Source organism: Podarcis filfolensis (genome assembly GCF_964270895.1).
Source record: "Podarcis filfolensis genome assembly, chromosome: 2".
NCBI lineage: Eukaryota > Metazoa > Chordata > Lepidosauria > Squamata > Lacertidae > Podarcis > Podarcis filfolensis.
The window spans coordinates 44,864,257-44,891,917 of record NC_139605.1 but is presented as its reverse complement, the minus strand read 5'-3'; the positions used below and the strand labels follow the sequence as shown (position 1 = coordinate 44,891,917).

Here is a 27,661-nt window from a genome sequence, read left to right as displayed (position 1 = left end):
GCTTTAGGCTTGATCCCAGCAGTTCTGCTGTGAGAGGCATCGCATTTGGTGTCAAAGCCACCACTGAATCACTATGGCGACGGCAGCTGAAGGAACTGCTGTGCAACGCAGGTAGCAAATACTGTCGAGTACAGAAGCACTGTGTCCCAGGGGTCTCTGAGGAGGAGCACACAAGGCACGTGCCAGCTTTGTCATTGAATAAGACTGAAGGTTCGTGTTCGGCTTCTCGCTGCTCTTCTTGCAGTAACAGTTCCATTAATTTTTGCTGGTTGTTGAAACAGGAGCATGAGAGCAAGTGTGAATGACTTCCTAGGTACTGGTTGTTAGATTTAGGAGCTTCTACAACAGAAGTGCTTCTTCGCCTCTCTGAAATATTCAGTCCAATGAAAGAGCTACACAGGTACTGAACAGATGCCTGACCTTTAGAACAGCTGGAAGAAATATCTGACCCGAAAGATTCTTGAGAAAATGAAGGAACAATAATATGTGGCTATAGAGACAGCGAGAAAACACAACAAATGAGAGAATGCTTCAAACGATAACGTTTAGGGGTTCTAATTTGGTTACAGTTAAACTAATAAACACATTTGGGTTGAATTAAATGTATTGCACCTGGTTAGTTTGTTAGAGTACACTAGCTAAAGCAAACATACATACTGAGTAGATAAGCATATGTGTTTTTATGGCACCAATTCATATATATGGGGGAGCTTCATATATTTATGTGGGGAAACTGGACTCAGAGTCTAGAATCTGAAAAAGAATTTGTTCTTAAAGGTTATATGTGGAGATCCATAAATACAAAGTATTTTAAGGAAACCGTTATGCTTACAACTGAAGGCTGCTGGTAGGGTCCCAGCTGCTGAAGACCATGGGGCAAAGTCTGGCTTTCGCTGAGAGGTGGGCTATAAACCCGCTGAATTGCAGGAGGTATTGCATCAGGCATAGATGAGTAGATGACACTTTGCTGGCTGCTCTGGGAGTCTGAATACACGGTTGATCCCTGCCCACTGTCGAATGTGCTATCAGCTGAAGGATGATTGGGGGGAAAAATAAAGGGTGTGTTAAAAATCAAAGGAACTTAGTTCTGATCCCCAACTCACTGATGTCCCAGCTAGTCTGCAACAATGCAATGCCTATGTAATATCACAGCCTGTGCAATGGTGTGCTAGTGCAGTAGCCCATATACCTTCTCCTAAAATTATAATGCATTTATCAGCTTGCACAGCATGTCTCAGAATTGGCCCACGGTTCAAATTCACTTTAGTTGTTATACACTAAATGGCTGTTGGGTTACTTTCTCTACCAATTTTCTCACTGCCATCTTTATCTGGATAGAGCCATACTGAAAAATTCATGTCAAGGCTAGCATGTTTTGCTCATTTATGTCTACCAGACACTATTACAGACCCATAGCACAATGGATTTGATTATGATTTCAACTTGACATGAGTTAGCTGAACACCTTGCTGGAATATTTTTTCTCCTGTATTTTTAATTCTCTTTTATTCAGTGATGATAATACAAATTCCAAGGGGCCATATATACAGGACTGAAGCAGTCGAGTGTGCTAGAATTTTGTTATTGCACATTTCCTCTAAAGTAGGTGTGGAATTAGGGGAAAATATTAAATGTAGGAATGGGATGGGCGGATGGATGAAAGGAAGGGACTGTTCAGCAGCCTGCTTGCATACTCCCCTGCTTTGAACCTTAAATCAGCCTTTACGTTTTGACTTTATAGGAAATCATCATGGCCATAGCATGTCATTCAAGTTAATGTCAATGTGGAGTATTCAATAGATATTTATTGGTGCAGTCCAAAGTCCTGGTCATGCTGACACTACAATCTCTTTTCTATACAGCTCGGCGCTTTGAATGAGAATGGATGTTGGTGATTCTGCGTTATATTTCCTCTGCTCATAGAAGGGAGCAAAGAAGCATAGAATATGGGCTGCATGCAAAAGAAGTGTGAGCAGACTCCGGCTTACTAATGTCCATCAGCAAAATAAATTTTTTATATATACTTTTAGTAAAGCTGAAGGACATGTAGTAGAAAAAAAAGAAGTAATTTGGGTGTATTACTTTCTGAGTGACAGAAATACAAAGAGTGCTTTGTTCTAATGTTATTTATTGCTGGGAGAAAACAACTTAAGAATTAAAGTTCAAGTGCCACTTGCTCTGCAATGAGACATGGTAAAGAACAGAGAATTTTCTAGTGAAAGAGTGAGTTCAGTTTACATTATATCGGGGTGGAGAACCTCCAACCCAGGGGTCAGATCTGGTAAGGTTCCAATTTGGCCCACACCACCTCCCCCCCCCCCCCAAGATTTACACCTTCCCCACACCTGACACCATATGTGGTAATATGTGTGGGGCTGTACAGACACAGCTGGATTGGCTGCCCTACCAAGTTCCTTGCAAGGAGCTCAACCACATAGCCAATTCTTGCAGAAAGCTGTTTTGCTAGCCCTGTGCTTGATGCTTTTTCCAAGTATAGGGCTGGCAAAGCCCCAAGTACTGCAGTCCCCGAGCACCCAACAGCCAGCTGGCTGTCAAGTACTTGGGAAGCACCGTGGAAGAGACTTTGACAAGTGGGCAAGAGAATCTGCCTGTTAATGTCATAAGAACATCAGGTGACTGACAGGTCACTTGCCCAAGCTGGCCTGCACAGTTGGGGGAGATAGTGGGCAAAGAAATTCCCCAACCTTGCTTTATATGAATGCTTCCTGCCCTAGTTTCTGCTTTTACAACAAGGACACTAGCTTATTTAACCATAACCCTAAAGCAATTTGATCCCAGCTAACCAAGCAATTTTTTTTCTGCCCCAATGGCCCTACTGATCTTGGCAGTGGCAGCAAAAAGAGGGGGGAGGGAATCGAAGCAGACAAAGCACTGGGGAGGGCAGAGCCCAGGAACCTGGCTATCAGATTGATCAGCTGATGAGCAGATAATGGGCAACAGCCCCCCTTCTCAGCGGATGTGCTTTAAATATGTCTTTGGAGTGTGGAATGTTTAAACACTATGCTATGTTATTGTATAGCTGATATCAACAGTCCAGCATCTCCAAGTTTGATAGGGTACTATATTATTAAAATAATTTCTCTTTACAAAGCAGAAAAAGGAACATATGCCACACAATTCTTAACTGGAGCCAAAATCAAGCTCAGGCTTAATAAAAGTATTTGGGAAGTTACATTTCTTCTGATTTTGGGGGATTCAGTTCTAGCTCTCATAGGTTTGGGCCAAATCGAACCATTAGCTGATGAAAATTCATCATGGTCCAATCAATCTTCCTTTTAGTGGGGTGGGAGAAGCCACTTCAAGTTTTGCTCATGTAATTGTTTATAAGCAGGACTCCATGTATTTTATAATGTAGAGATGTTTACAGCATAGATATTTTAATCTATTACAGAAATTATTTGTAACCACAAATGGGGGGGGGGGAGTGTAACTATACAGAGCTGAAGTAGCAGTAGGAAGCCAAGTCTGGATTTTTATGGCTCATCATGTCGTACAGAGATGCTAAATTATTTATCTTCATTTCTGCCTTCTTTGAGTATCACAGGCAGCATAAAGGAAATTATTTATAGGGCTTTTAGACACAAAAGCACTATGCTACCATCCAAATAGCATATGATACTGGTGCTTTAAAGTACAGCAAAAAAAAATTTAAAATGGAAGTGGTGGAATTAAACGGCATCTTATTTTTAAACATATTTATGTTTTGTAAGCAGCTCTCAATGAATAATTATTTTATAGCTAGATGTTTTAACTAATTTAGTTAAAATGTATATTGTTATTTGAGGTCTAGTTCTCATATTAGGAAATTCGATCTGTTTTACTGAAACAGAAAATTAGAGTTGTCTATTATGATACTATTTCAGTTATTTCTGTAGTCAAAAATATTGTGTCTCTTCTTCGAATATAGTGGCCTACAAGCTTCAGCAATGAAGCAGAATTCTATTGTGCTGATAAGTATTTTCAATCCTGACTCAACCCATTGTGCTTGGACAGAACAGTTTCAGAACTGTAATTTTCTAGATAAGTTTTTGCAGGGGTCCTACATGACTCCTGCTGTAGGGACTATCTGCTACTATATAGCATTTTAATTCTATTAATGTTTAATTGCTTTCTCTCTTGTGTTTTAGCTGTTCTTATTTTATCTGTAAGCCACCTTGAGACCCTGTCAGGGAAAAGGTTGGGGAATAATAATAATAATAATAATAATAATAATAATAATAATAATAAATAATAGAACTATGTATGGTGGCTGCTTGCCATATATTAGTTAGTGCTTCACTCTAGCAGGAAACACCACCTGGGATGAAAATAATAGGTGTGGAATATGTAATCTCAACACGAAGTAAGTCCCAAGAACACCTCTGTTAGTTGAAGCTCTACGCAAGGATATGCAGAGAGTGCTACCAAGCTGCAGGGGTCATGTCTGACTAACATCCCCAGGAACAAGAAGGATGTCAGATAATGGCAATGCTTTGCAGCTTTCTTTGAACTGTTTAATGAAATCTTTAGCCCTCATCCCATTTTCATGTTCACTGTGTTCCAGATTCAAAGGGAACCTCTGGCCCCTGACAGAACACCACTTCCTTCCATTTCTCTTCTCAACTGGTTGTCACTTTATTCCATCTTTCAAGTCAAATATTCCATGCCATTGTGAGCTAATGGGGCTGGTTGTTTTTCCACCACCCTACTTTAGGATATTTTTTCCTGAAGATATTCTGAGCATCTGCAAGCCTCAGAGCTACTTTAAGCCTGCCAGCACCTCCCTTTTGTACATGGGTAGCACTGTTTTGGCTACAGCTCCATGAACATAGGAAGATTTGAACAAGAAATGCAGGTCATGATAGCTAACTGCTGACCCTTGAGAAAATGTTTCTTTACAGATCACTTATTTATTTTAATCACAAATATGTGGAGCTTTTGGAACCATGCATCCCAGTTGTTTTTCTTTCCCTGCCATCTTTCCAGCATAATTTACCTGTTTCACACTCTACAAATTTGCTGGCATGGTAACTGTGCCTATATGATTCTTATTAGACTTTAATTAGTTTACATGCAGTGCTTTTTTCTTAAAATTTTTTTTAGTGGTACTCTCATTTTGACTCAAGAAAATCAGCATTTTATACCGGGAAAAATAAATACAGTGGTACCTCTGGTTACGTACTTAATTTGTTCTGGAGGTCTGTTCTTAACCTGAAACCATTCTTAACCTGAGGTACCACTTTAGCTAATGGGGCCTCCTGCTGCCGCTGCGCTGCCGGCACGCAATTTCTGTTCTCATCCTGAGGTAAAATTCTTAACCTGAGGTACTACTTCTGGGTTAGCAGAGTCTGTAACCCAAAGTGTTTGTGACCCGAGGTGTTTGTAACCCAAGGTACCACACTGTACAGTAAATGGACAAAAGTACAAAGATTCACAAAATGTTTAGGGGTGTGTTTAGGTCCCCTTGCGTCCCCCCAGAAAAAAAGCACTGCTTTCACCACCAGTGCCTTGTTATATACTCTCAGTTGGGTTTCTATGAATACTGAAACCAAGCAACTTACATGCAAGTGAAGTGACGCTTGTGGGAAGATTCTGCTGAGAAAGATGCTGGTCAGCTTCAGGCTCTTCTGGTTCTGACAGTATGTGATGACCAGTGTGAGAAAGGTACATAACCTGAACTGGTTGTGCTTGTGGAATCTTCATTTTTTCTAAACTCTCCGGATCCCGTTGTTCTTCTGATTGCAGGAGAGGCCAAATCCTCTCTCTTCTCCACTGTATTAATGCTACTCTGTCACGTATTGACTTTGCAACAATTTTGACATCGCTCTCATGAAAAAATCCAGCATCAACCTGAAATAAAGCCATGATTGTTCAGCTGTGAATCCACATACATGTAGGTGTTCATTCAGCAGAGTATTTTCTAAAGAGTTTTCGAAGAAGTGTGATATAATGCATGCCACAGTTTTTCATAAAATAGTGACGCAGCTGCAAAACCAGCACCAGATCAAGCAACTATTATTCTATTTAAACATATGTCTGTCAGTCATTCTAATTTGAAGATCACTGGAGCACCATATAAAATCAGTTGTTAGCTAGTGTTACTTTTTCAGTCAAAGCATAACAGATGGCTGACAGGAAGGGGGCATTTATAGGAATAATTAAACCTAGTGCACACTGCCATCATATTTGGCATAATCTCAGATGTCTGCTTCATGAATAACCTACAATTTTTCCAAACTGCATTGCAGCTTAAGACTACAGCTTTTCAGGAACAAAACCTTACAGAGGCTACCTCTGTTTCAAGTTTTTCAGTAAGACAGGTTTGCAGCGACGATATTTTCAAAATGGAACTAGGCACCTAGGCCAGATATTCAAGTTCCAATGTTTAAGACAATCACTCATTTTATGCTGTCTTGCATCTGAAATCTACTTTACAATTTCATTTACACATATTAATCTCTGTATTTGAAACAGAATGCATATCATAATGGAGAAAACATATAACAAGAGCCAGTGTGGTGTAGTGGTTAGCGTGTTGGATTAGGACCTGGGTGACCAGGGTTAAAATCTTCACTTGGACATGAAGCTCACTGGGTAACTGTTGGCCAGTCACTGCCTCTCAGCCTAACCTACCTCAGAGGGTTGCTTTGGCGATTAACTGAGGAGGGGGAGCTCATTGGAGAAAAATGTGGAATATAAATTCAGTAAATAAATGCCTTTCCTATTGTGAATATATCATTTGTGCAGATGCTCCTGCAAGCGTAGGCTCACCAAGCTGTGTACCAATCTTTAGGTACTATGTAAAAAAAGTCATCTCATGTCACATTAACTACAATATAAGCATATTCGGCTGATACCATTTCAAAAGCTCACTTGGCACTGATACTTTTACCTCTTGGGTTAAGTCCTGTCTTTCACCCAATCAGAAATGTATGTATTTCCATATTTATCTTAGGGTCTAAGACGTGGTATGGAACTGAAACATGAAACATTAAAATATTTAAACCAAAAGGACTCAGGTGTAAGTGATTTGTGTAGTCTAATTAAGCCTTTTAAAATATATGCGTGCTGATTTAAAAAACTGGCATATCAGCATTAGCTTGCTGCATGGAAGCTAATGGAGTTTACTGCAAAAATCTCATTTATTACTCAAGCAAACAAATAGATTTGGGCCCAACTGATACTGCCTAGCTTATTGGAGCCAACCTGCTTTTCATTAAAGACATCTTGATGGAAGAGACAGAAGAGTACAGAACACTTTTGGCTAAGCAAGGCTACAGAGCTTCCTTGTTCCTTCAGGAGTACTTCCCATGAAGAACTGAATTCTTGCATAACTTCCACTGGCAACTTCACCAATGTATTTGCTAACACAGCAACTTTGTGCTTCACACAAGAGCTCTTCATATACCAAGCAAATTTATTCTATGTTGGTAAATCACAGTATGACAGACCCTATGGCAAACAATCTGAAAATTACTATACTGTACTGGAACCAGTGAGAAAAGTTTTTTGGGGGAAAGCTTTCTTGTGAACAAACTATAATCATTATTCACAGATGCATCAGAATGAAGTCGAAGTAACTAGAACTATTCTGTTGGGAAACTGAGGGCTAACAGTCTTGCCCTGAGAAGACCCCAGAGGCATTCTAGCAGTGTTTTGCCAAAGGCTCAAGCACACTTACTCTGATCAGCGCCTCATATTACATATCATCTGAATGTCCACAAAAGTACATCATGCTCTTCCATATGTATGTGGGAAGAATAAAAATGTAAAGAACCAACTTGTAGTAGAACTGATGCAGCAGTGCTTTTGCTGTAACCATCAGAAGCTACACATAATTGTACTGAACAATGTGTATACAGTGGTACTTCTGGTTACGAACTTAATTTGATCCGGAGGTCCATTCTTAACCTGAAACCGTTCTTAACCTGAGGTACCACTTTAGCTAATGGGGCTTCCCGCTGCTGCTGTGCTGCCGCAGTGCGATTTCTGTTCTCATCCTGAGGTAAAATTCTTAACCTGAGGTACTACTTCCAGGTTAGCAGACCGAAGTGTTTGTATCTCAAGGTGTTTGTAATCCGAGGTACCACTGTATAGGATTTCAACCCAAAAAATGCAGAACTAATGGTTATTTAAGCATGGTTTCTTCATATCTGACTCCCCACCTTCTACTTGGGTAGCCATTTTTATGCATTGGCTACTCAGTCCTTACACCCTAAAAAAGAAATCAGATCCACAGTGCCTTTCTGATATGACAAAGAAATCTTTTCTCCTGACACTGTGATTAATCTATAAATTAAGAAAGGAGTATTTGTGTTCCCATTAGACTTTTCTTTGTTTTATGTCCCTTCTTAATCAGCCATTGAAGTGCCACATCTATTTTGTTGCTGTTGTTGAATCATAGATGGAGGGAGAGGGAAGTGGGGGGAGCAATATATATTCACCCAACGACAATAGGTATCTATCTATTCAGTATATAAAACAACTCAGCAGCAAACTTGACAAAGTTTATCCTAAAGGTATCGGTATTAAACCTTGAATAGCCCTTGTTATTTGTTTCTGCAGTTTTTACCAAGAAATTAATTTGGACACATCTCATCTTACTGGAGAAAAAGTTAGAAATGGTGCAGACTCTATTCAGTACTCTAATTCAGGATCTTTTATTCTCCTAATTTCTTACCCAAGCCTTCTAAATCTCTCTGAGCTGAATCTTTGGAATGGAATTTACTTTACCAGATTTGCTCCTGGTGTCCTTTGAGATTAATGTACTACTTATATATATATTTTTGTCAGGAGAAGTTTATTTTACCATTTCTTGTGCAACATCATCAGGAGTTTCCTTCTCCAGATCAAAAGTAAACTCAATGGCTCCATTATCTTTGGGTTTTCCTTTCAGTTTCTTAGGATCTTCTACCCAGAGTCTTAAGGCAATAGAGGATTTCCTACCATCATCTTCTTCTGCAAGTTCCACTCTTACCCCAGTATCTTCAGCAAAAAAGGCATGGCTTAGTAAATCTTTAATTTCATATCTGGAACAAGGACAAAATACAAAAACCGTATTAAGGCACTACAGATTTTAATACATTTTAAAACCAAACAAAACTCTGTATCACACAAAAACCAGCAGAGGGGCCTTCAGTAATTAAAACAAAAACTGAAGGAGCCTAACCAATAACAAAGGAAACAATGGATATATTTTAGGAAAGAAGCCTGGAGCAAAAGTCTGTCTAATGTTTTCAGGCTCTAACAAAGTTTGTAGATGTACATTAAACATTTGGGACAACATTTTTAGAATGTAAGAACAGTGATGCTAGAACAGTATAAGGAATGCAACTTCTTTTCAGCAGTGACCATCCAACAAGCTCACAAGCATAATGGGAAATCCTCTGGCCTTTTCCTAATTTGTACCTCAGTAACAGATATTCAAAGGTATACTTTCTCAGAACGTGGAGACTCCATTTTGCTACCATGGCTGATAGAACAGAATTGTGTTCCATTAATTTGCCTACTTTTAACACAATCTGATTAATTATTTTATTCATTTCTTTAAGTGGATTTATTCATTTCCATTTTATAGAGGCACCATATCAAAGAGGCACTAATTGCGATAGGCATGGCTTTGCCTGGATTACTCTCTTGTTTCTTTGCCCACATCCAGTCCTTCCATGATCACAAGCAATGGTTTAGAACCTCCACCTTCCCTCTTGAGCCTGATGGGAAAGAAAGGTGGAGCTATGCATCATCAGCATACTGATGGCACAAAACTCCAAATCGCCAGGTGATCTCACCAGTGGTTTCATGTCGATGTTGAACAGTATAGGGGGTAGGATAAAACCTTGTGAAATACTGTATGCCAATGGCTACTGTGCCAAGCAAATATCCCCCAAAAGTAATCCCCAGGAAGAACCCAAACTATTGCAATCTGGTGCCCCTCAAATTAATCTTGTATAGGCAATCCAGTAGGATTAGTCTAGCAAAACCACCAGGAAAACACTCGCCCTGTCTAGCTACCAAGGGAACAGAACTGGGACAGAACCAAACAGAAAAGAATCCAGATCACATGTTTTATCCAAGAAAACTTGTAGGAAAACCCTAAGCCTTAGAGTTGCATCAGCTGGAACTGGATATTCTCCTGTTCTCCTCTCTTTGCCACAAACACAAAAGTCAGTTTAATATCTACTCAGTGATGAAAAAAATTACTATTTGAAACACACCTCTCTTCTTTATTTTTGCAAATGCATTCTCCAATTATCTCCTTAATTTCAGGGTCGGTAACTTTATCAAAACTTGCTGGTTTGACACCCTGCAAGGAAAAACAAATCAGCCTTAGGTCTACTCAGAATAGATTTCAGTTCAATAGTATTGAATTACTAGCAAACTTACTTTGGGTAGCTATTTGGTCTAATGCAAAACAATAGTATAGTATCTTCTGTAATCATGGTAAAGCAAAGATCAAACTAATTTGAAACTTAAATGGTAGAATTCTTTTCTATGGCATCTTCTGAAATCAACATATGTGCATACAGAACAGTTTGGATCCATAGCAGAGGATTTGCATCCAAAGCGTCCTTTCGCTCACAGAAGGTATCTTCCACAAGCAGAAGGGCAGCCTGCGATCCAAGCTAATATTAAGAAAATACATCAGAGGAAATTAATGAAGATACTGAGAAGGACAACGGTTCTATTTTCCATTTTAGAATGTTACCAGTCCTCTAGTTATGAGGTTCAACACAGATGTACAACGTAACCAGATTTCGAGGATCAGAATCAGATTTGTAGGATCATACACAACCTCCACTCACACAACCCAGGTTGAACATGGTGAATCTATAGTCCCAAAACATCACTATGTTGTGATTTCTAAGATTGTTGTGAATCAATTGTAGATTACACAGTATGATTTGAGATTAATTTCTATTGAGGTAGCAAAACAGAAAGTTCTAGTGCATTTCTTACCACATCAAGCTGAGGAGATTAACAAGAACCAATTATTTATGCATGTAACAAAGGCATGGTTGCTTTTTCTTTTCTTTTAATGAAAATTAGCTGTGGGCTCTATGGTTCTGATAACAGGGTAGGTGGAAATGGGAATGGGTGGGTGTGAAATAGAACCTATTAAACCATTTTCTTAACAGTTATCATGCCCACCCCCAAAAATTGTCCACATACTTTCCTTGTCCTCCCTGTAGGGTTCCAGATGTGTGTTGATCCTAATAAACACCCATATTTATTTTGAACACAAAACAGCTAGTAGGGATAGATTAAGTGCCTATCCTAATGAAATAGTCATTATGGAGAGGCCACTTGACATAAACAGAGGGGGCTGCTCCACACAGCGAGGTATTCATTTTAGCAAATCCTCATATGGGTTTGTTGCCACCTCTGTGTGAAAACTGCTCCACTACAAACTGTTTCAACAGAAATGCTTGGCTGAGGCACAGAAACCAACAGCGTGGCTGTTGCACACGAGAAAGAGGCTCCTCAGCTGAAACAGTCAGCGCTTTGTGCAACGACCATCTTATGTTAAACTTTCCTTATGCTATTAAAAGGAAAGCAGTTCTTCATTATACTTTTGAACACTTCCCCCCTGCTAATGCTTTATTCATCCCCCACCCCACTGAAGCCTTATTCATCTTTTAAAGAACTGGATCAAAAATATATGAGGGATATGGAATCCTCCTTAATCCTAGAACAGAAGACTAAATGTTTCATGTATCATATAAGACACAATTTCAATATGGTGACATGAAGGGAGAGTATTGGGGAGTGGGGTTAAAATTCTAGACAAAACTGGCAGACTAATGGAAAGTTCTGCTCAACCTGCCATAAAACACAACTCTAGAGAGCAATCAATTGTTTCAAAAATAGCAGTATGGCAGGCCACAGAGATGTTTTATGGCCTACAGAAAAACTCCTGAAGAGTGGGCATTGTTGGTTTTAGGAAACAGCAACTTGTTTCTACCATCTTGGCATTTTAAACCATTTGTCTGTTGATCAGTTTAGTCATCCAATATCACAAGATGACTTGCGACTGGAGGCGAGAGGATTCTGTCAGGACAAGAGAACTTGAAAATAAAAGCTGCCCAGTAAGCATCCTGAGCAAAACAAAACAAAGCAAAAGCTAAACCCTTGACACAATGCCCACCCAAACCTATATATACCAAATGGATATACAAGCTGGTTCATTAAGCCAGTTCTGATTCCTGTCTAGGAAATGCCAATTTTATATTATTTTTAAATGTTGTCAGTGCTTCATGAATTTCAGCAGCTCATTATCTTTTGAGGTATTGGAATTTCAAACAGGGATGAACTTACCAATCAATTTAACTGGTAGTATGGTCAACTAGACCTTCAGTGGAGGTGAGGGGAAGCAATTGTAATCAGCAAGGATGAAAGTTAAGGTCATGCTTTTTGGAAGTGGTTTTGATCCCTATGTTTTACTTAAAGAGGTTTGGAAGAATAAAAATGGGGTTCTATCCATTGCTAGTCCGTAGACCCATTAAAATTAATAAATTAAGTTAGGCATGCCAATTAATTTCAGTAGGGCTACTCCAAGTATGGCTAACATTGATGCCAACCCTTAGTTTCCTGCTAACAATGAGCAAGTGTAAGTTTAATGAGTAAATGTAATAATTTCTCCACTATAAAGCACCTATAAAGCTTTATGCGACTTGCTAATTTATTTAAATTTAAATTTAATCAATCAGTTAAAAGGCAGGAAATTAAGCAGGTAAGATTTTTAACTGGCCACAAGCCTAATTCACATACATATATTGGCTTGCCCATTAAATTTCATAACCATTCTCTATCATTGTTGATAGCATTTGGGTTCAGATAAATGTTGTCTACACATTTTAAGTGTGTGCATTTTAGGGGCCTAATACACGCCTATAAAACAGTGGTTCCTTGTGAAAATGGCAACTGTGCCTCTACAACATGATTAGTGGGAAGAATAAGCTGTTGCCTTGTGCATTCTGCCTATAATCCTATATGCAAGCAAGGCATGTATCCACACAAAGAGCGATACATATCATGTCACATGTCTTTTTTCTAGGCAGGCTATCTTTATCAAACATCTACATTTCTTCATCCAAAGAACATTCAATTCTACATTCAGAGTTTGGAGCATTGCATTTTCCACTGTGGACAGACTTAGGACACTTATTTCAGGCTTTGAAAGCATACTTTGTATCACGGAGATTTAATCACTTTATGAAAGAGATCCATTCTAGGCTATTCACAAAGGGCACTAACAAGAATCTGGCATAATAAACTAAATTATGTTGACAAAATGTACCCAACAAGGCAAAGATTTTGTCACATGAAAGAGAAGCACTAATAATTATGACTGGAATGTACATTGTTCTGTTTTCCTAAGACCTAAAATAATTAGCATTTCACATTACTTTGACTCAATAATCATCACAACAGCTCTGTAAGGTAGGCAACTATTATTAGCATCATGTTACAGACAGAAGCTCAGACTAAATATGAAAGAAAGAAAGAAAGAAAGAAAGAAAGAAAGAAAGAAAGAAAGAAAGAAAAGCAGTTGCCAAGGGCTGCAGATTTGATTAGGGAAGTTATGGAGAATTAAGGACTACTTAATCTGTTTCCCAAGGGCCTTTTCTGAACAACATGCTGTTCCACTAAGGGGAAATTATATATTTTACTTTACATTTCAAAAAAATATGGAAACATGAAGAAGACACTGAAAATTTCAGCAGTAACAGGACATTATGATCACTTTTATTTGAGCCATATTGTCTTCTTATACAAAAATGTGACTTAACAATAAAAAAATACACCACAAGTTAAGAGAGGAAATGCCCATATTATGAAGTCACTTACACAGGTTACTTTCCTGTAAATTTGAGCAGCATTCTGGCATTCTGAATATGGATATTCTGAGGTAGCCATTTCCAACATACACATTCCAAAAGCATATACATCCACGGATTCATCATAGTGTTCTTCATACATCTCTGGAGCCATAAATTCTGGAGTACCTGAACATAAAGAAAAAGCATTTGACTTTGACTTAGAACACTTGTCTCTTTGTGCATTTAGAAATAAGTGAATTCATCAAACCCAGAGCTATTGAGAGTTTGCTGTTTGGGATGTCAATGTGTTTGAATGACTTTAATGTTCAGTTTTATCATGATAGTGTTGTGTATATGGCTTTGGTATTCGTTGTGTAGTTATTGTATGCCAGTCTGGTATCACTGCTGATAAAGGGCAGCCAACAGATTCAACCAATTGATCAATGAATACACTAGCTAATGCATCACATTGGCTGTGTGACAGCAACCATGCTACATTATTTAACACTATACTTTATATAATAGTTATGCCACTGTGTTCTGACACTACGAAGGAGCACTTCCTACATCCATCTAATGTGAAACCAAGGACTACTACAGAAGCTATATTCTACTGAAAGATTCTGAGCCCATGTGAAAGCCTGAATAAATAGCTTAATTACTGTTTCAAAACTTGGAGATGACAACTTTTATAAATAGGTGATTTACAAGCCTTGCATAATTTTCATTTAGGTAATAATAGTAGTAGTAGTAGTAGTAGTAGAACAGAAATCACATCAGTATAGAACAAAATCCACTCAGAGAGTTAACAGGAGCTTGGTAATTAAGATATGTTATATCAGAACAGTCTTGTCAAACAGGTAACAAACAGAACAATCTCTTCTTCCTTGGAGGCATGCAGCTCACCAACAATAGTGGGATACCCATAAGGAAATGTCCAGAACATTGTAACACAAAGCAATTAGGCATATTGTAAAACATGATGTATAGTATAACTAGAACATAAAAAGATCTGGGTGAGTAGAACGTTTGGTTAATGATGCAGTAAACGAAAGCAGCTGTGCAGAACAACAGAAGAACATGTGTGCATGCCCATAAAATGTGTTTTCAAATATGTTTATGCATCAGTTCTTTTTCTGTACATCCCTAGGAAAGAGGAGAGAAATGTTATGAATTTAGTAATGTGAAATTGGTTTAAATAAAGAAGACTTTATCCAAGGAATGCTACGGAGAATAAAACACGCAGCATTATTCCATAAATTAACAGTGGGACACTGTGTTTGTCTACTCAAATATTGATCTCAATGGGACTAACTTCCAGATAAGTGTGTGTAGCAGCATATCCTTAGGAAACCTCTCCAGGTCCTGACACCGTTCATTGCTTGCTGCCAAAACTGGGCTCCCCAGATTAAAGCTCCTCAGCACCTTCTCTTTATATACTGGACTGCTTGTTCAGAGTTTTGGTAGTGAGGCCGGAGCATTTCTCTGCCAATTTGCCTCATGCTGGCAGAGTGCTCTCAATACCTTACTTGCCCTATGACAAGGGGAGAAAGCTGCGACAAGATCCAGCATCATCAGCTGCCTCGTTGTTCTTGTTGCCAAGATGCTCATGACCGGCACTGGCACTTATAACCACAGAGCCAGGAAGTACTGTAAAACTGCAGATTTCCTTCTGTGCTCTGACATCAACCCAGCCCAGCCCACAGAGATAGAGAGCGGGTGGCTTTGAAGAGAGGCTGTCCAGGCAGAGAAAAAGACGAGAGAGAGAGAGAGAGAGAGAGAGAGAGAGAGAGAGAGAGAGAGAGAGAGCTCTATGTGAATCCCTACAGACCCTGCTTGCATGTTCCGGGGAGATGTGCCATTCCAAGGATAAATAGTGCTCTCAGGAGAACAGTCTGCTACCACACACAAACAGAGCTCCACTGCAATGTCCTATCAGATTTCAGCCCTGCCCAGACCTGGAACCTGGGGATTCCTTTGACTCCTCAGAGGAGTAATCGTGGAGCAGAACAATCCCACAGATCTCCATGTTGCATGCCCTGTGGCTGGCTGCTATGCACCTGGTGAAGGCATTCTTAGAGCCATAAGGGACACTATACCTGTTACCCTGCTGCCTGTCCTGATGCAGAACAGCCCTGAATGACAACTGCATGTATGTGTCTTCCTCTTTCATGATCAGCTCAATCCCAGATGCTAATCAGTGAAGTTTATGACTTTGCTATATATGTTGTTGTGGACTGTACTCAGTTTCTTGGGCAAGTTGCTCGTTTCCAAATCTCACCACTTTGCCTTCTATTAAATGGGTTTTGGGAACAGCAGCAAATACCATTAGTTTCACCTATTGCTCACCTTGGCTCTGCCTACCACTATTGGCCATGCCCTCCACTGCACCAGGCCCAATGGGCACAAACTACATTGTTTAAAAAACCAGGCTCATCACAAATCTGGGCATTTTTGAATCTAATGGACTCATCCTGACCAGTTCCAGCAACCTCACGAAATGAAATGCAAAGTAAAAAACCATAAAAACTTAGCAGCCAGTATGCCACGGCTAGGATCAAGGTGCTGGTTTTGGTATACACAACCTTATACAGATTGGGACCAGGAAATCTAAAAGATTCCCTCACCCTGCTGCATAGCCAACAGATCCCTGCTTTCCACAGAAGAGAGCCTCCTGCAGATGCCATCATATCAGGAGGTTCGTTACACATGATGTCAGGATCAGGCCTTCAGTGTGGTGTTACTTGTCCTTTGCAATTCCTTCCCAATGCATATCGGACAGGTGCATTCTCAATTGTCAATTCAGCACCTGTGAAAGGCATTCCTCTTTCAACAAGCCTCCTGAAATCTTTGTCCCAATTGGTATCTGTCATGGAATTGTTTATGAATGTGCTAGTGTCTTAAACTGTGTTTGTTTTTCTTATAATAAAAAACTATTTGAAATTTGTGTGTGTGTGTGTACATATTTCAAATAGATAATATTTGATTATATATATATATATACACACACACACACACACACACACACACACACACTGTATTTTTCGCTCTCCTGGCTTCAGCGAAAGGAACCTGAAGCCTCCGGAGCGCAGCGGGAACTCCCGCCATGCTCCGGAGGCTTCTGGTTACCTTCACGGAAGCCTGGAGAGCTAGAGGGGTCGGTGCGCACCGACACCTCTCGCTCTCGAGATAGCTGCCTGAAGCCTCCGGACCGTGGCAGGAGCTCCCGCTGCGCTCCGGAGGCTTCGGGTTTCTTTCACTGAAGGGTAGGTGCCCCTTCAGCTAAGGCGCAGCATCCCTTCAGCTAAGCAGGAGGAGAAATGGAAGGGGCTCCGTTTTTCCTGCCACTTCGCTGAACGGGCGCTGTGCAGAGAGGATGATATTTTTTTTCTTGTTCTCCCCCTCTAAAACAAGGTGCGTCCTACAGAGCAAAGAATATGGTATATATGCAATTCTTCTATCCTTTTCTAATATACCAACTGTTTTATCTATGACATTACAGTGGTACCTCGAGTTACAAATGCCTCAGGTTACAAACGCTTCAGGTTACAAACTCCGCTAACCTGGAAGAGTTACCTCGAGTTGAGAACTTTGCCCCAGGATGAGAACAGAAATCATGTGCCAGCGGCGCAGAGGCAGCAAGAGGCCCCATTAGCGAAAACACGCCTCTAGTTAAGAACAGTTTCAGGTTAAGAACGGACCTCCGGAACGAATTAAGTTCGTAACAAGAGGTACCACTGTATATAGTAAGTTGCTTTGGGATACCTCATGGAAAGTGATTCATAAATGAAATAAATAAACAAGCAAACAAAGCAGATAAAACATCAATATAACAGTTAAAATCAAATAGCCAGCTAAAATAGATTACAATAAATTACAGATTATCTTGAGCGCTGAAGTCCCTTTTTTAAAAAAATAAAAAATAATTGTTAATCCTGCCAATATACAGTCATCAGAGATGAAGCTAGCCAAGCTTCCCTTGGCACTGAGTTCCTGAGTCAGTTGAATCAGCCCCCCCCCCCCCGAGTATAATTATTACTGGTATGCTGGCTCCAGTAAAAAAGACGAAGTAATGTGATGATACCATATACTGAATCAAACTATTAGGGGGACATTAGTTAGCTCTTTGAAGAGCTCAAAGAACCAAAATCTTACTACAAATGCTAGGCTGAGAAAAGGCACGACCGTCTCATCATTGCAGCTAAATTGCACAGAAGATGCACTTTGATTTGGTTATGATTACATTAAGACTAAAATCCTTTACTCACTTGGCTGTTAGTAAGTCTCACTCTGTGCAGCTGATGACTGAGTAGGCATGTCTAGGTTTGTAGCATAAAGCAATTATGGTAAAAAACCAAAACCATAATTTTAACAAGATGATGGCTAAGTGAAACCCACACAAAGTCTGAGCTTCTTCTATAACAAAGAAAATTATTTTTTTTTTAGGAAATCCAACAGGATGAAAAAATATGAGTTAGGAAAATCTACCATTCCAGAAGCTGCCATAGGAAGATAATTTTATAGCAGTTGTAAGGCACTTCAACGTAGTTTCCACAAATATTATAAAAAGTGATTTGTTTGTTTTTTGAGGGTCTGTTATCACTTATCCATCTTATAATAATTTACAGATTTGTAGATGGAAATACCTTGCTTATAAGACTGGAGGAGACAATTGCTAAGGAAAAATGTCTTACCTATTACACTTTTGGCAAATGAAGCTCTTTTGAGAGTTGCCAGACCTAAATCTCCTATCTTCACAGATCCAGTTGGTCCAGTTATAAAAATATTGTCACATTTTAAGTCTCTGTGAATGATTGGTGGAGTTCTAGTGTGCAGAAAATGGAGACCCTTCAGGATTTGCCGGCACCAGCTACGAAGGACTTTTGGTTTCATCACTTTAAATCTCTTCAAATAACTGGAATAAAAACATATCAGACAGAACAAAAATCAATGCTACATTGAGAATTTAAGACTGCACAACAGTGATGTTACATTAATATGTATTTTAGATAACTGCATTTGGTAAAAGGTAATATCTGTGTCTATTTTAGATACTAGATGGAGGTCTTACCATGGATGATCAATATTAACTTAGTCCACTCAGAGCCTAAAACATTAAAGACCATACATTCAAATGATATGAGGGATCATGTATAATTTGAAACTGATGTGTGAATACCTGCATTCTGCTGGCTCAGGGGAGGGGGAGTAGCTTTGCTGGAAAGTGCTTGCAAAACTACAGATTTGGTGCTAATGTGTGGCAGAAGTCCCTGCTATAAATTTACTGACATCTATCAACTCAAATCTAAGTAATTAAGAAGTAGTGCTGTGGCCTTGAAATGTTGAGTGATGTGTTCATATGTTCATATACCAGGGGGTGGGAGAGGAATATACAGCGTATTCTCATGAGCAGCGGAACATTTATTCTTCTGATGCCATCATCAAGCTGAACATGATCATCAGCATCATAAACCATTAATTAGCATGATTCAGATTAACAAAACAAAATTAACAGTTTGGTATCAATGAGCCAAATGCTTCTTTTCCTCCTCTCTCATCAGCAGAGCATTGGTTTATTGTGGCTTAATAATAAATTCTGTTGACGCTCTGAATCTCTACATTCATCTTTCATGTGTAAAACAGAGGGGAAGAGGAAATAAGGGCAGAACAGCTACTGGTTACATAACAAAACAGACTAGGACAGAAAGGCAGTGAAACTCTGCCTTCAGCTCAGTTAAGATCAAAGACAGATAAGCTATTAGAAGGAAAGATACCTTCAATTCATGATAATGGAATATTTTCAAATGAAGCGAGTGATTTGCCCAAATACCTCATTTGGTAAACTATGCACTGCTCGATTTGTCCAATGCTTACGTTTTCAGGGTTCCAGATGTCATCAGTTCTGTAACCAGCACAATACACCTCTTTCCTTTTAAACACGATTCCCAAAAGTCATAAAACCTAACAATGTTCGGATGCTGAAGACCTTTCAACATCTCTGCTTCCTCTTTAAATCTCTGCCGTTCCACTTTCGTCAGCTTTCGGTCCTGTGTTTCAGAAGAAATTGCTTATTAGTAGCTGGCTTAAGAAAACTGGCTTGGATCTAAGGATCCTACTGTGCTAGCAAAAAAAACAACACCAAACATTTCTGCTCACAGGATATTACCCATGCCTCTAGAAAAGCTGCTCTGGAGCACGTGCCTGACCCTCTGGAGCTGGATTTTACATTGCTTTCAAAAAGACACAGGTGGGAAGAAAAATCAACAGCAGCACATGTGAAGGTGAGGTACCTACACAGTAAGATCTTTGAACCTAAGCCATTATCTTCACTATCAGTTAAATAGGAGCTACTGCAAATATATCTATAAAGGTCAACCCTGATTACAAATCTTTCTGGTTTAACATAAGAGCAGAGACATGAATAATATGAATCAAAAGCTTTATCAAAAGGATTTTTATCCTAATTTTGCCGTAACTGGAATAGCATGCCTTCATTTAATTAAATTCAAAGGCAAAGGGGTATAATGAAGCAAGCATCTGATTATCTTAACATATTACAGTTTCTAACCAACATAATAATGTATTATTAGCAGAAGTGATACTCGCTTTATGATTCTAGCTTCAAAGAACTCTCATTCCAGGCCATTTTTCTCTATGACCGTGTTCAGGCATTCACAACTGTGGTTTTCCCCAATATTGCACCATATGACCATCAACCCCATGGGTAGGCAAACTAAGGCCCGGGGGCTGGATCCGGCCCAATTGCCTTCTAAATTCGGCCCGCGGACGGTCTGGAAATCAGTGTGTTTTTACATGAGTAGAATGTGTCCTTTTATTTAAAATGCATCTCTGGGTTATTTGTGGGACATAGGAATTTGTCCCCCCCCCCAAAAAAAAAAATAGTCTGGCCTCCCACAAGGTCTGAGGGACAGTGCACCGGCCCCCTGCTGAAAAAGTTTGCTGACCCCTGATCAACTCTAATGGGGAAACAGCAGCCCAAAAGGTAGTACAGTAGTGACTTGGTAAAGGCAGAATTTAAGGTAATTTGTACTAACCTATCAATTATTTGGCTACAGTCTTCTAGTGTTTACTAATGGTTCTTTTATCCATTAAATATGGGCGCTGTTAAATAGGTTTCAGTCAAGTTTGAATCAAGTGTGAAGGCTGTTTGACCCAGAAGCTCAATTCTCATTACAGAAATGATCTTACACCAAAATCCTGGATTAAAGAGGAGCTTTATCTATTAAAAAAAACTAGAAAGATACCTCAAAATAGCCCTTTACCCAATTAATAAGTACTGGGCAGAATAAAGATGGACTTTTGTTTGAAAAGTATTTAGCAGAACCTACATGGGTGGGCCATTTAACTCAAAGAAGTATAGCTCACTATATTACAAGCACAATTACCCACATAATTTATTCATTCAGTGCAGGAATACTTCAATATGCCACCTTCAATTTAAAAAAAATCCTGTTAAGAGATGTGGTTGTTCAAAAGATATTTAAAGTAATTTGACAGATGAATAAGAAACACTAAAAAGATAGCCCTTATTATCTTAGCACCAATATGTTTTACTTTCTTTAGAATGCCAAGATACAAAAATATCTACATGGTGAATTTTCATTGCCTTACATTTAAGACTGGGGTGCCGATTTCAGAGCACCTTCTATCACCTGTAAGTGCAAAGTATTTATTAACCAACACAGGGGTAGAAAATCTGTGACCCTCCAGGTGTTACTGGACTCCAACTCCTATCAGCCCTAGCCAGCATGTTCAGGGATAATGTGAGTTGTAGTCCAATAGCATCTGGAGGGCAACATTCCTCTATCCTTGACCTAAAGATTCTTCACATTGATCAAAGTGTGCTATCAGTACATAATCCAAAGGTTTCTTTGAAACATTTCTCAAAGGCAACACAGTAACACAGTGCTTCCATTCTCCCTAAGTGATGGTCCAAAATGTGGTACTGCTGTTGCTGTGCAGTGCTTGGTTTTCTGTAGCTTTCATCAAGCAGAATTAGAAGAGTGATTTGATCCAGGGTTGCCTGGAGCAACAGTAGCAATCTATTCAATCAGGGCAGCTGTTTGCATCTTGGGGGGCATATCTGTTGTAATGAGTCAAGGCTAGATTGATGCAGTTGGCGCTCACAGCACCATTACTCCTGACAGCATGTCATCAACCACAGTGATCCACCATCAGTAACAAGGCACCCTCGCAGCTTCTTTTCTACATAACAAAAGAGTCTGACAATGGAATGAAATCCCATGCAAGCCAGAAAGGATGGCAAAACCCTCCTGCCCTTCTCTCTTCCCAATTTAAGCCAAATTGATTAAGTCACTTCCCCACTTTAAAAAAGAAGAAGCTGGAGCAATTCCATGCATGAAAAGGAAAGATATGGTGGAAGTAAGCAACACTCTGATGATGAACAATAAGAAAGGCATTCAATATACTTAAAACCATACCTTTTACCACCAATTTATCTGAAAAGTCACTGTATGACTGGCAAAACAATTGTGGCAGGATATACTGAAATGCCCAGTAAGTTATAATGCTATTTCAAAGTTATAATCATAAAATAATGAATAATACATCAAGGCCAGTAGAGCAGAATGCACCTTGATCTTGTGTGTGTGATTGTATAATACAGCTAGGGTATTTAACTGTGAATTTACAAATGATAAACACAATGTCAGCTCATAAAGGATAGGAACATTCTGAGAACCACAAAAGCCCATTTGAGAAGTGCGGGGGGGTGTATAAATAAAATGCTGTTTCAGACTATGATGTCCCAGTCATACAAAGAGTATTTATAGATCACTTCTGGCCTAATGCCCTTGCCGAAGTTCATATTCAGATTGTATAAACACCCCAAGGGTGAACATGACACTGAAAGCAAGCCAAAGTCCTCTGTAAGAGGCTTAAAAGTTCAGCTTCTATGTGACACAAAGGAACTCCACCTAGTTGTGGTTTTCAGCTGAGTGCTTCACCCAGAGCAAGCCAAAACAACCACAAAGAATAAGCCAACATCACCACAAATGATAACCTTTATGTTTTCACAAACCATGCACACCACATAAAGCAAACACTTACAGATAGTGAGATGATATTAAGAGGCTTTAATTTTAAATGCATAGCCCAGTAAATTTTGTGCTGGGGGGGGTGGAGAATGGACCCCAAGCTACAGCTAACCTCCTTAAGGATACTGGGCGATTTATTCAGTGACTCACCTACTGAGGGAAGGAGGAGCAGGGAATGGAAAGCTCTGCACAAAAGCTGTGTGTGGTAAAACATAAGCTTTTATGAAACATTGGGAATATTTCCAGGGAAATGCTCAATAGGATGCTAAGCAAAAATATGGTTTGGGAACAAGGGAATGGCCTGGGGATATTGAGATGCAGAGAGAAATGGAAAATGTGCGATTGAGAGGCAGCTGTAGTTTATGAGGGTAGGGTATGTCTGTAACTGTAACAAAATAGACTATACAGAACTGGGTCCTTACTGAAGGTGACCTGAACATAGAAACGGCTACACACCCACCCAATATATTGATTTATTCCCCTTTAGTTCAGACTAAACAGATTCACGTTTCTAATCCATTTGTGACAGAAATAAGTTGTGGTTAAAAATAGCCTGCTCAAGTCAATTTAACTGAACTTTCTTGCAGTTCTGTCATCCATTTGAATACACAGTATTTCATCTAGAATATTATTAGATAAATAATTTGCCCATTAATTACTCTAACCAGCTGATTAAGATAGAACAGATGGACAAAGATAAAGATAAATCCATTTATAAATCCTTCAGGCAGCTGCAGCCGTGGGTGCTGCCAGATTTCAGGGAGGAAGATACGCTCTGGAGCCATCACCACCCAATGTGCTCCCACCATTCTGGTAAGAAGTTGGGGGGGGGAGAGTCCTGTTTTGCTTTTCCCCTTCAGAAACTTGAGTCTAAGGTGGTGCATTAATACTGCACTCACAGTAAAAACAAACGGATATGTCCTCGATGGAAGAGGAAAGGCAGGTCATCTGGGAGAAACTTTTTACTCAAGTGGGAATATGTGTATTGCAGATCCCACAGAACATGCTCTTCAGCTTGTTCTATTCCCTGCCACACATATTATATTCCCACTGCCTGTTCCAACCATAACTGTGGTTTGTATACTGCCTAGAAGAAATTCATTGGTTTCTTGTTTTCATGTCAAAGTGTACTAATGCAAGGAGGATAAACAAATGGATATATATACCCTTGATGAGCGAGGGCAGGACAACTGGGAGGGATGTTTTACTTATTTTACTCAAGCAGGAATATGACTATTTCAGATGACACAGAACCTGCCCTTCACCTTGTGTCATACACAGTCATGCATAATATAGTCCCACTACCTGTTCCAAGTGTTGACTGTGGTTTGTGTACTGCCTAGAAGAAATTCACTGATTGATGGTATACCAGGAAACAGCTATTCTTGTTCTCTTGTCAAAGTGCATGAATAAAAGGAGGTTCTTCATATTAGATAAACTGACAACAATAAATTAACAAACCCCCTTAGCTTCCTTGTGTTAGAGCTGGCCTTGACCAGAGGTCATTTCATCAATATTATATAATCCAAACTACCAAACAAATTTATAGTGTTACATACACTAGGAATTACATTTGGAAATTGCTTCAGAGTGGGGGGATACCTTATTCAGAACAAATATACTTCTACTAAGGTAGTTTCTTTGATCCTCAATTGTATTCATTCATAATTCTACATCAGGCTGTTATTTTGACCAGGGAAGCAGTGCTGGGGCAGAGTTTTTTAACCTTTTCCTCTTGTGCTATTTCCCTGATTGAAATCGTTCCTTCCTAGAAGCTGCTATTGTACTTGTGTGCTTTTTCCTCCCTGCATTGCTAATGGGCTCTGGGCAAACTTAAGGAGCTGAAAGCTTTAGGCTAGTCGTGCTGTCCCAATTTAGCATTTCTGTTTGGCAAAGTCCCACATGAAATCCTGATCATGGATTTCTCACATCACAGTTAGGGTGCAGTCTTATACACAATTTGTTGGGGAATTAGTCCCACTGAAATCAATGCGGCTTATTTTAAAGAAGGCATGTAAAGGATTGCACTGCTATTTGAGCCCTGAGTTAGTGGCCCGCGTTGGCAAAACCAAGTACTGGATCCCTAATTAGAATCCAAGATGAGGTGCATAGCGCATCAGCTGTTTGAAAGCATGTTCCAGGACACATCCCAAAACAAGCAGCTGAAGCAGGCATACTGTTGATGAACCATGCTATGGAGGTTTATATAATGCACTTTCCACCGGTCTTGCATGGGTTTTACAAAATGTGGAAATGAATCCTGCACAAGTGACTGATGATTCTCTAAAAGCCAGAATGAGCACCTACCAGCACTTGAAACAGAGACATGAAACCTAAACTTTAACATTGTAGTGCCACATAATGTTCCCCACCTATCTTATGTGATTGTTGGTAGTTAGTAAGCCAAATAGCAGTACACCCTTATTTGGCTTAACTCTCCCATCTGCCTTCATGGATAAAGAGACAATTAAAGCTGACGCTGACAGCAAATTATCCTCCAGAGAAATATAGTGTGGGAATGATTTATGCATTTGCTAAAGACAACCATACTCGCTCTCCGATTACACAAGAGGCACAGAAGCCCATTTTTGGTTAAAGAAACGCCGTCAAGGTTCGGTGGTCTAAGTTTGTCCTATCTTGACAGGCAAGCATACTGCAGTGTTTCATTTTGAACTGGCATCTTACCAAACATATGTTTTTGAAATCAAAAGCATTTAGAAGAAAAATCAGGAAGGACTTATAAGGCTGAAATCTGTACACAAAGTGTCCAACGTGCTCTTCTCCCACCCCCACCCCAATACTTGATTCACTGTTTTTCATATTTTGAATACATTACACATTTCTGAAACCATGTGGTCATTTTAGACTGTGTTTTCATGTGTGAATGTGCACGTGTACATGCATCATGAACAAAGTTATCAACTTCCCAAAACAATATATCAACTTCCCAAAGGCAATGGGATTATGTTGCTGTTGTTGCTGCTGTACCTGGGAGCAATTCCTACAGTTCCATTCTGAACTGGTACCGTCTCCAGGGGAAGCTGCCATATATTGTTTCCTGAGCATTTAGATCAGCTCAGAAAAGCATACACACCGAGAAGAGATGGTAACACTGCTGGTTTTGATGGAGCTGAGCCAGAGGAAGATAGGGTGTAAAGTACAGGCACTGTTAGCCATACTCATTAACAGGGCAAGCGAAGGACCCAGCCTACAATTCCTTTGATATATGTTACGGTTGATTCTTGCTTTATGGCATGAATGGCATCCTGCGTGTCAAAGGGCACAAAAACCGAGGTTGTGTGAACCCCAAGCTGCTAGAGGTACAGCAGCAAACATGTTGATGCCCTCCCTCCCACACCTCTTAGCTCTAGGGATTTAGCTTTTTTCTGCCACTAGGTCCTCCAGACAGGGACAGGGCAGGGCACCAGCATGCAAAGAAACCCAAGTTTCCCCTAAGTTTTGTAGTGAAGTACACATGAAGTCTCTAAATCCAAAATCCAAAAAATAGCACAATCTGTTATGCTAATCTTTGATTGAAACAAATAATCAATATGCTGTTTAACCAGCATTCCTGCTTTATTAAAATAAAGAAGAGGAATATTGCACACCTGGGTAGCTCAACTATTTGATCCATAATAGATCCTAAAAGAAACTGCAGCTTATTCTGAGGATTCTAATGGACCAATCTCTGTAATTAGAGGTTTGGATAACCTCCCTGGCTTAGGACAGATGCAGCTGGAATAGCCTGGCCACTGTCATCCATGCACTGCTGACTTCTAGACTGCAATGCTGAAATGTGCTCCTTGTGAGGCCACCTCTGAGGTTAGCCCAGAAGTTGCAGCTACTACAAAAAGCAATGCTCACCGAGACAGAATATTGCTATTATACGGAAAGGCTTGACTGGCTGCCAGCTGGCTACCAGGCAAAGTTCAAGGTGCTGATACTGGTGTACAAATGGCTTGGGATCAGGATACCTAAGATTGTCTCGCATCTTATATACCCACTTAATCACTGCTCTCTGCAAGAGAGGGCTTCCGTTCCTACAGATATCACATCTTATCACATTTCAGAAAGAAAAGCAAGCAGGATCAGATGCTACTATTCTAAGAAGAACAGTAGACTAGCAAGGAAGAAATCCAAAGAAGAATCAGAGCTATGCAAAACCAGACCCAGGATGCAAGTTATATAGACACACGTTGTGGTTAAAAACAACAGTTCAGGATTAAATTCATGAGGAAGTGGGTAGTCAGGCTCAGAAATCATATAAAACACAAGGTGAAAAAGTGTTAGTAAGACCAACAAGCAAGAGGGTGAGGCAAATGTTTGCCAGAGGATTTTAAAATCAGGAAATAAGGTCTGAGACTTGAGTATGAAGGTCATGCAACATTCAGAATTAAATAACTATCAAAGTTATTGGTAGGGTAACTGGCATTTATGGATGCTTAGTGGGAAGACTTGTATATTCTGGACAACTATGGAAATCCAGAGAAGTGCCCGTGAATCAAGGCTAAATGTTAGTGCATGGCTAGATTTTTTTTAAACTATTTCCCTTTTTCGCAGATTATACCTTTTAAATAATAGGTGTACGGTAGTAGATTTAAGTCACAGAAACACAGTTAATTTCATTTTATGCATGCTCCTATGTTTAATTTCTAAAAAAGAAAAAAAGGTTCTGAGGCTCAAAACTGCCTAGAAGCCATGTTGAAAAAATACGTAACCAGTTCTAGGTGTTTGCGGTTGACTGTTGGTGGAGGGCCAACAGCT

The 27,661-nt window shown here is 39.7% G+C and overlaps 1 protein-coding gene across 32 annotated transcripts in view; it reads right to left on the bottom strand.

Moving 5' to 3' along the window:
* WNK2 (WNK lysine deficient protein kinase 2) overlaps positions 1–27,661 on the bottom strand; it is a 108,422-nt gene that overhangs the window by 59,900 nt on the left and 20,861 nt on the right. For all 32 annotated transcript variants that reach the window (XR_014545332.1, XR_014545333.1, XR_014545334.1 and 29 more), the window contains 7 exons: positions 19,695–19,867; positions 18,515–18,735; positions 13,849–14,006; positions 10,215–10,303; positions 8,810–9,029; positions 5,562–5,850; positions 833–1,029 (listed from right to left, as the gene is read on the bottom strand). Coding sequence is in view for 29 of the 32 variants with exons in the window: in XM_083602838.1 (XP_083458964.1) it covers positions 833–1,029; positions 5,562–5,850; positions 8,810–9,029; positions 10,215–10,303; positions 13,849–14,006; positions 18,515–18,735; positions 19,695–19,867 (1,347 nt within the window). In the remaining 3 variants the exon portion in view is untranslated. The remainder of the gene's footprint in view (positions 1–832; positions 1,030–5,561; positions 5,851–8,809; positions 9,030–10,214; positions 10,304–13,848; positions 14,007–18,514; positions 18,736–19,694; positions 19,868–27,661) is intronic.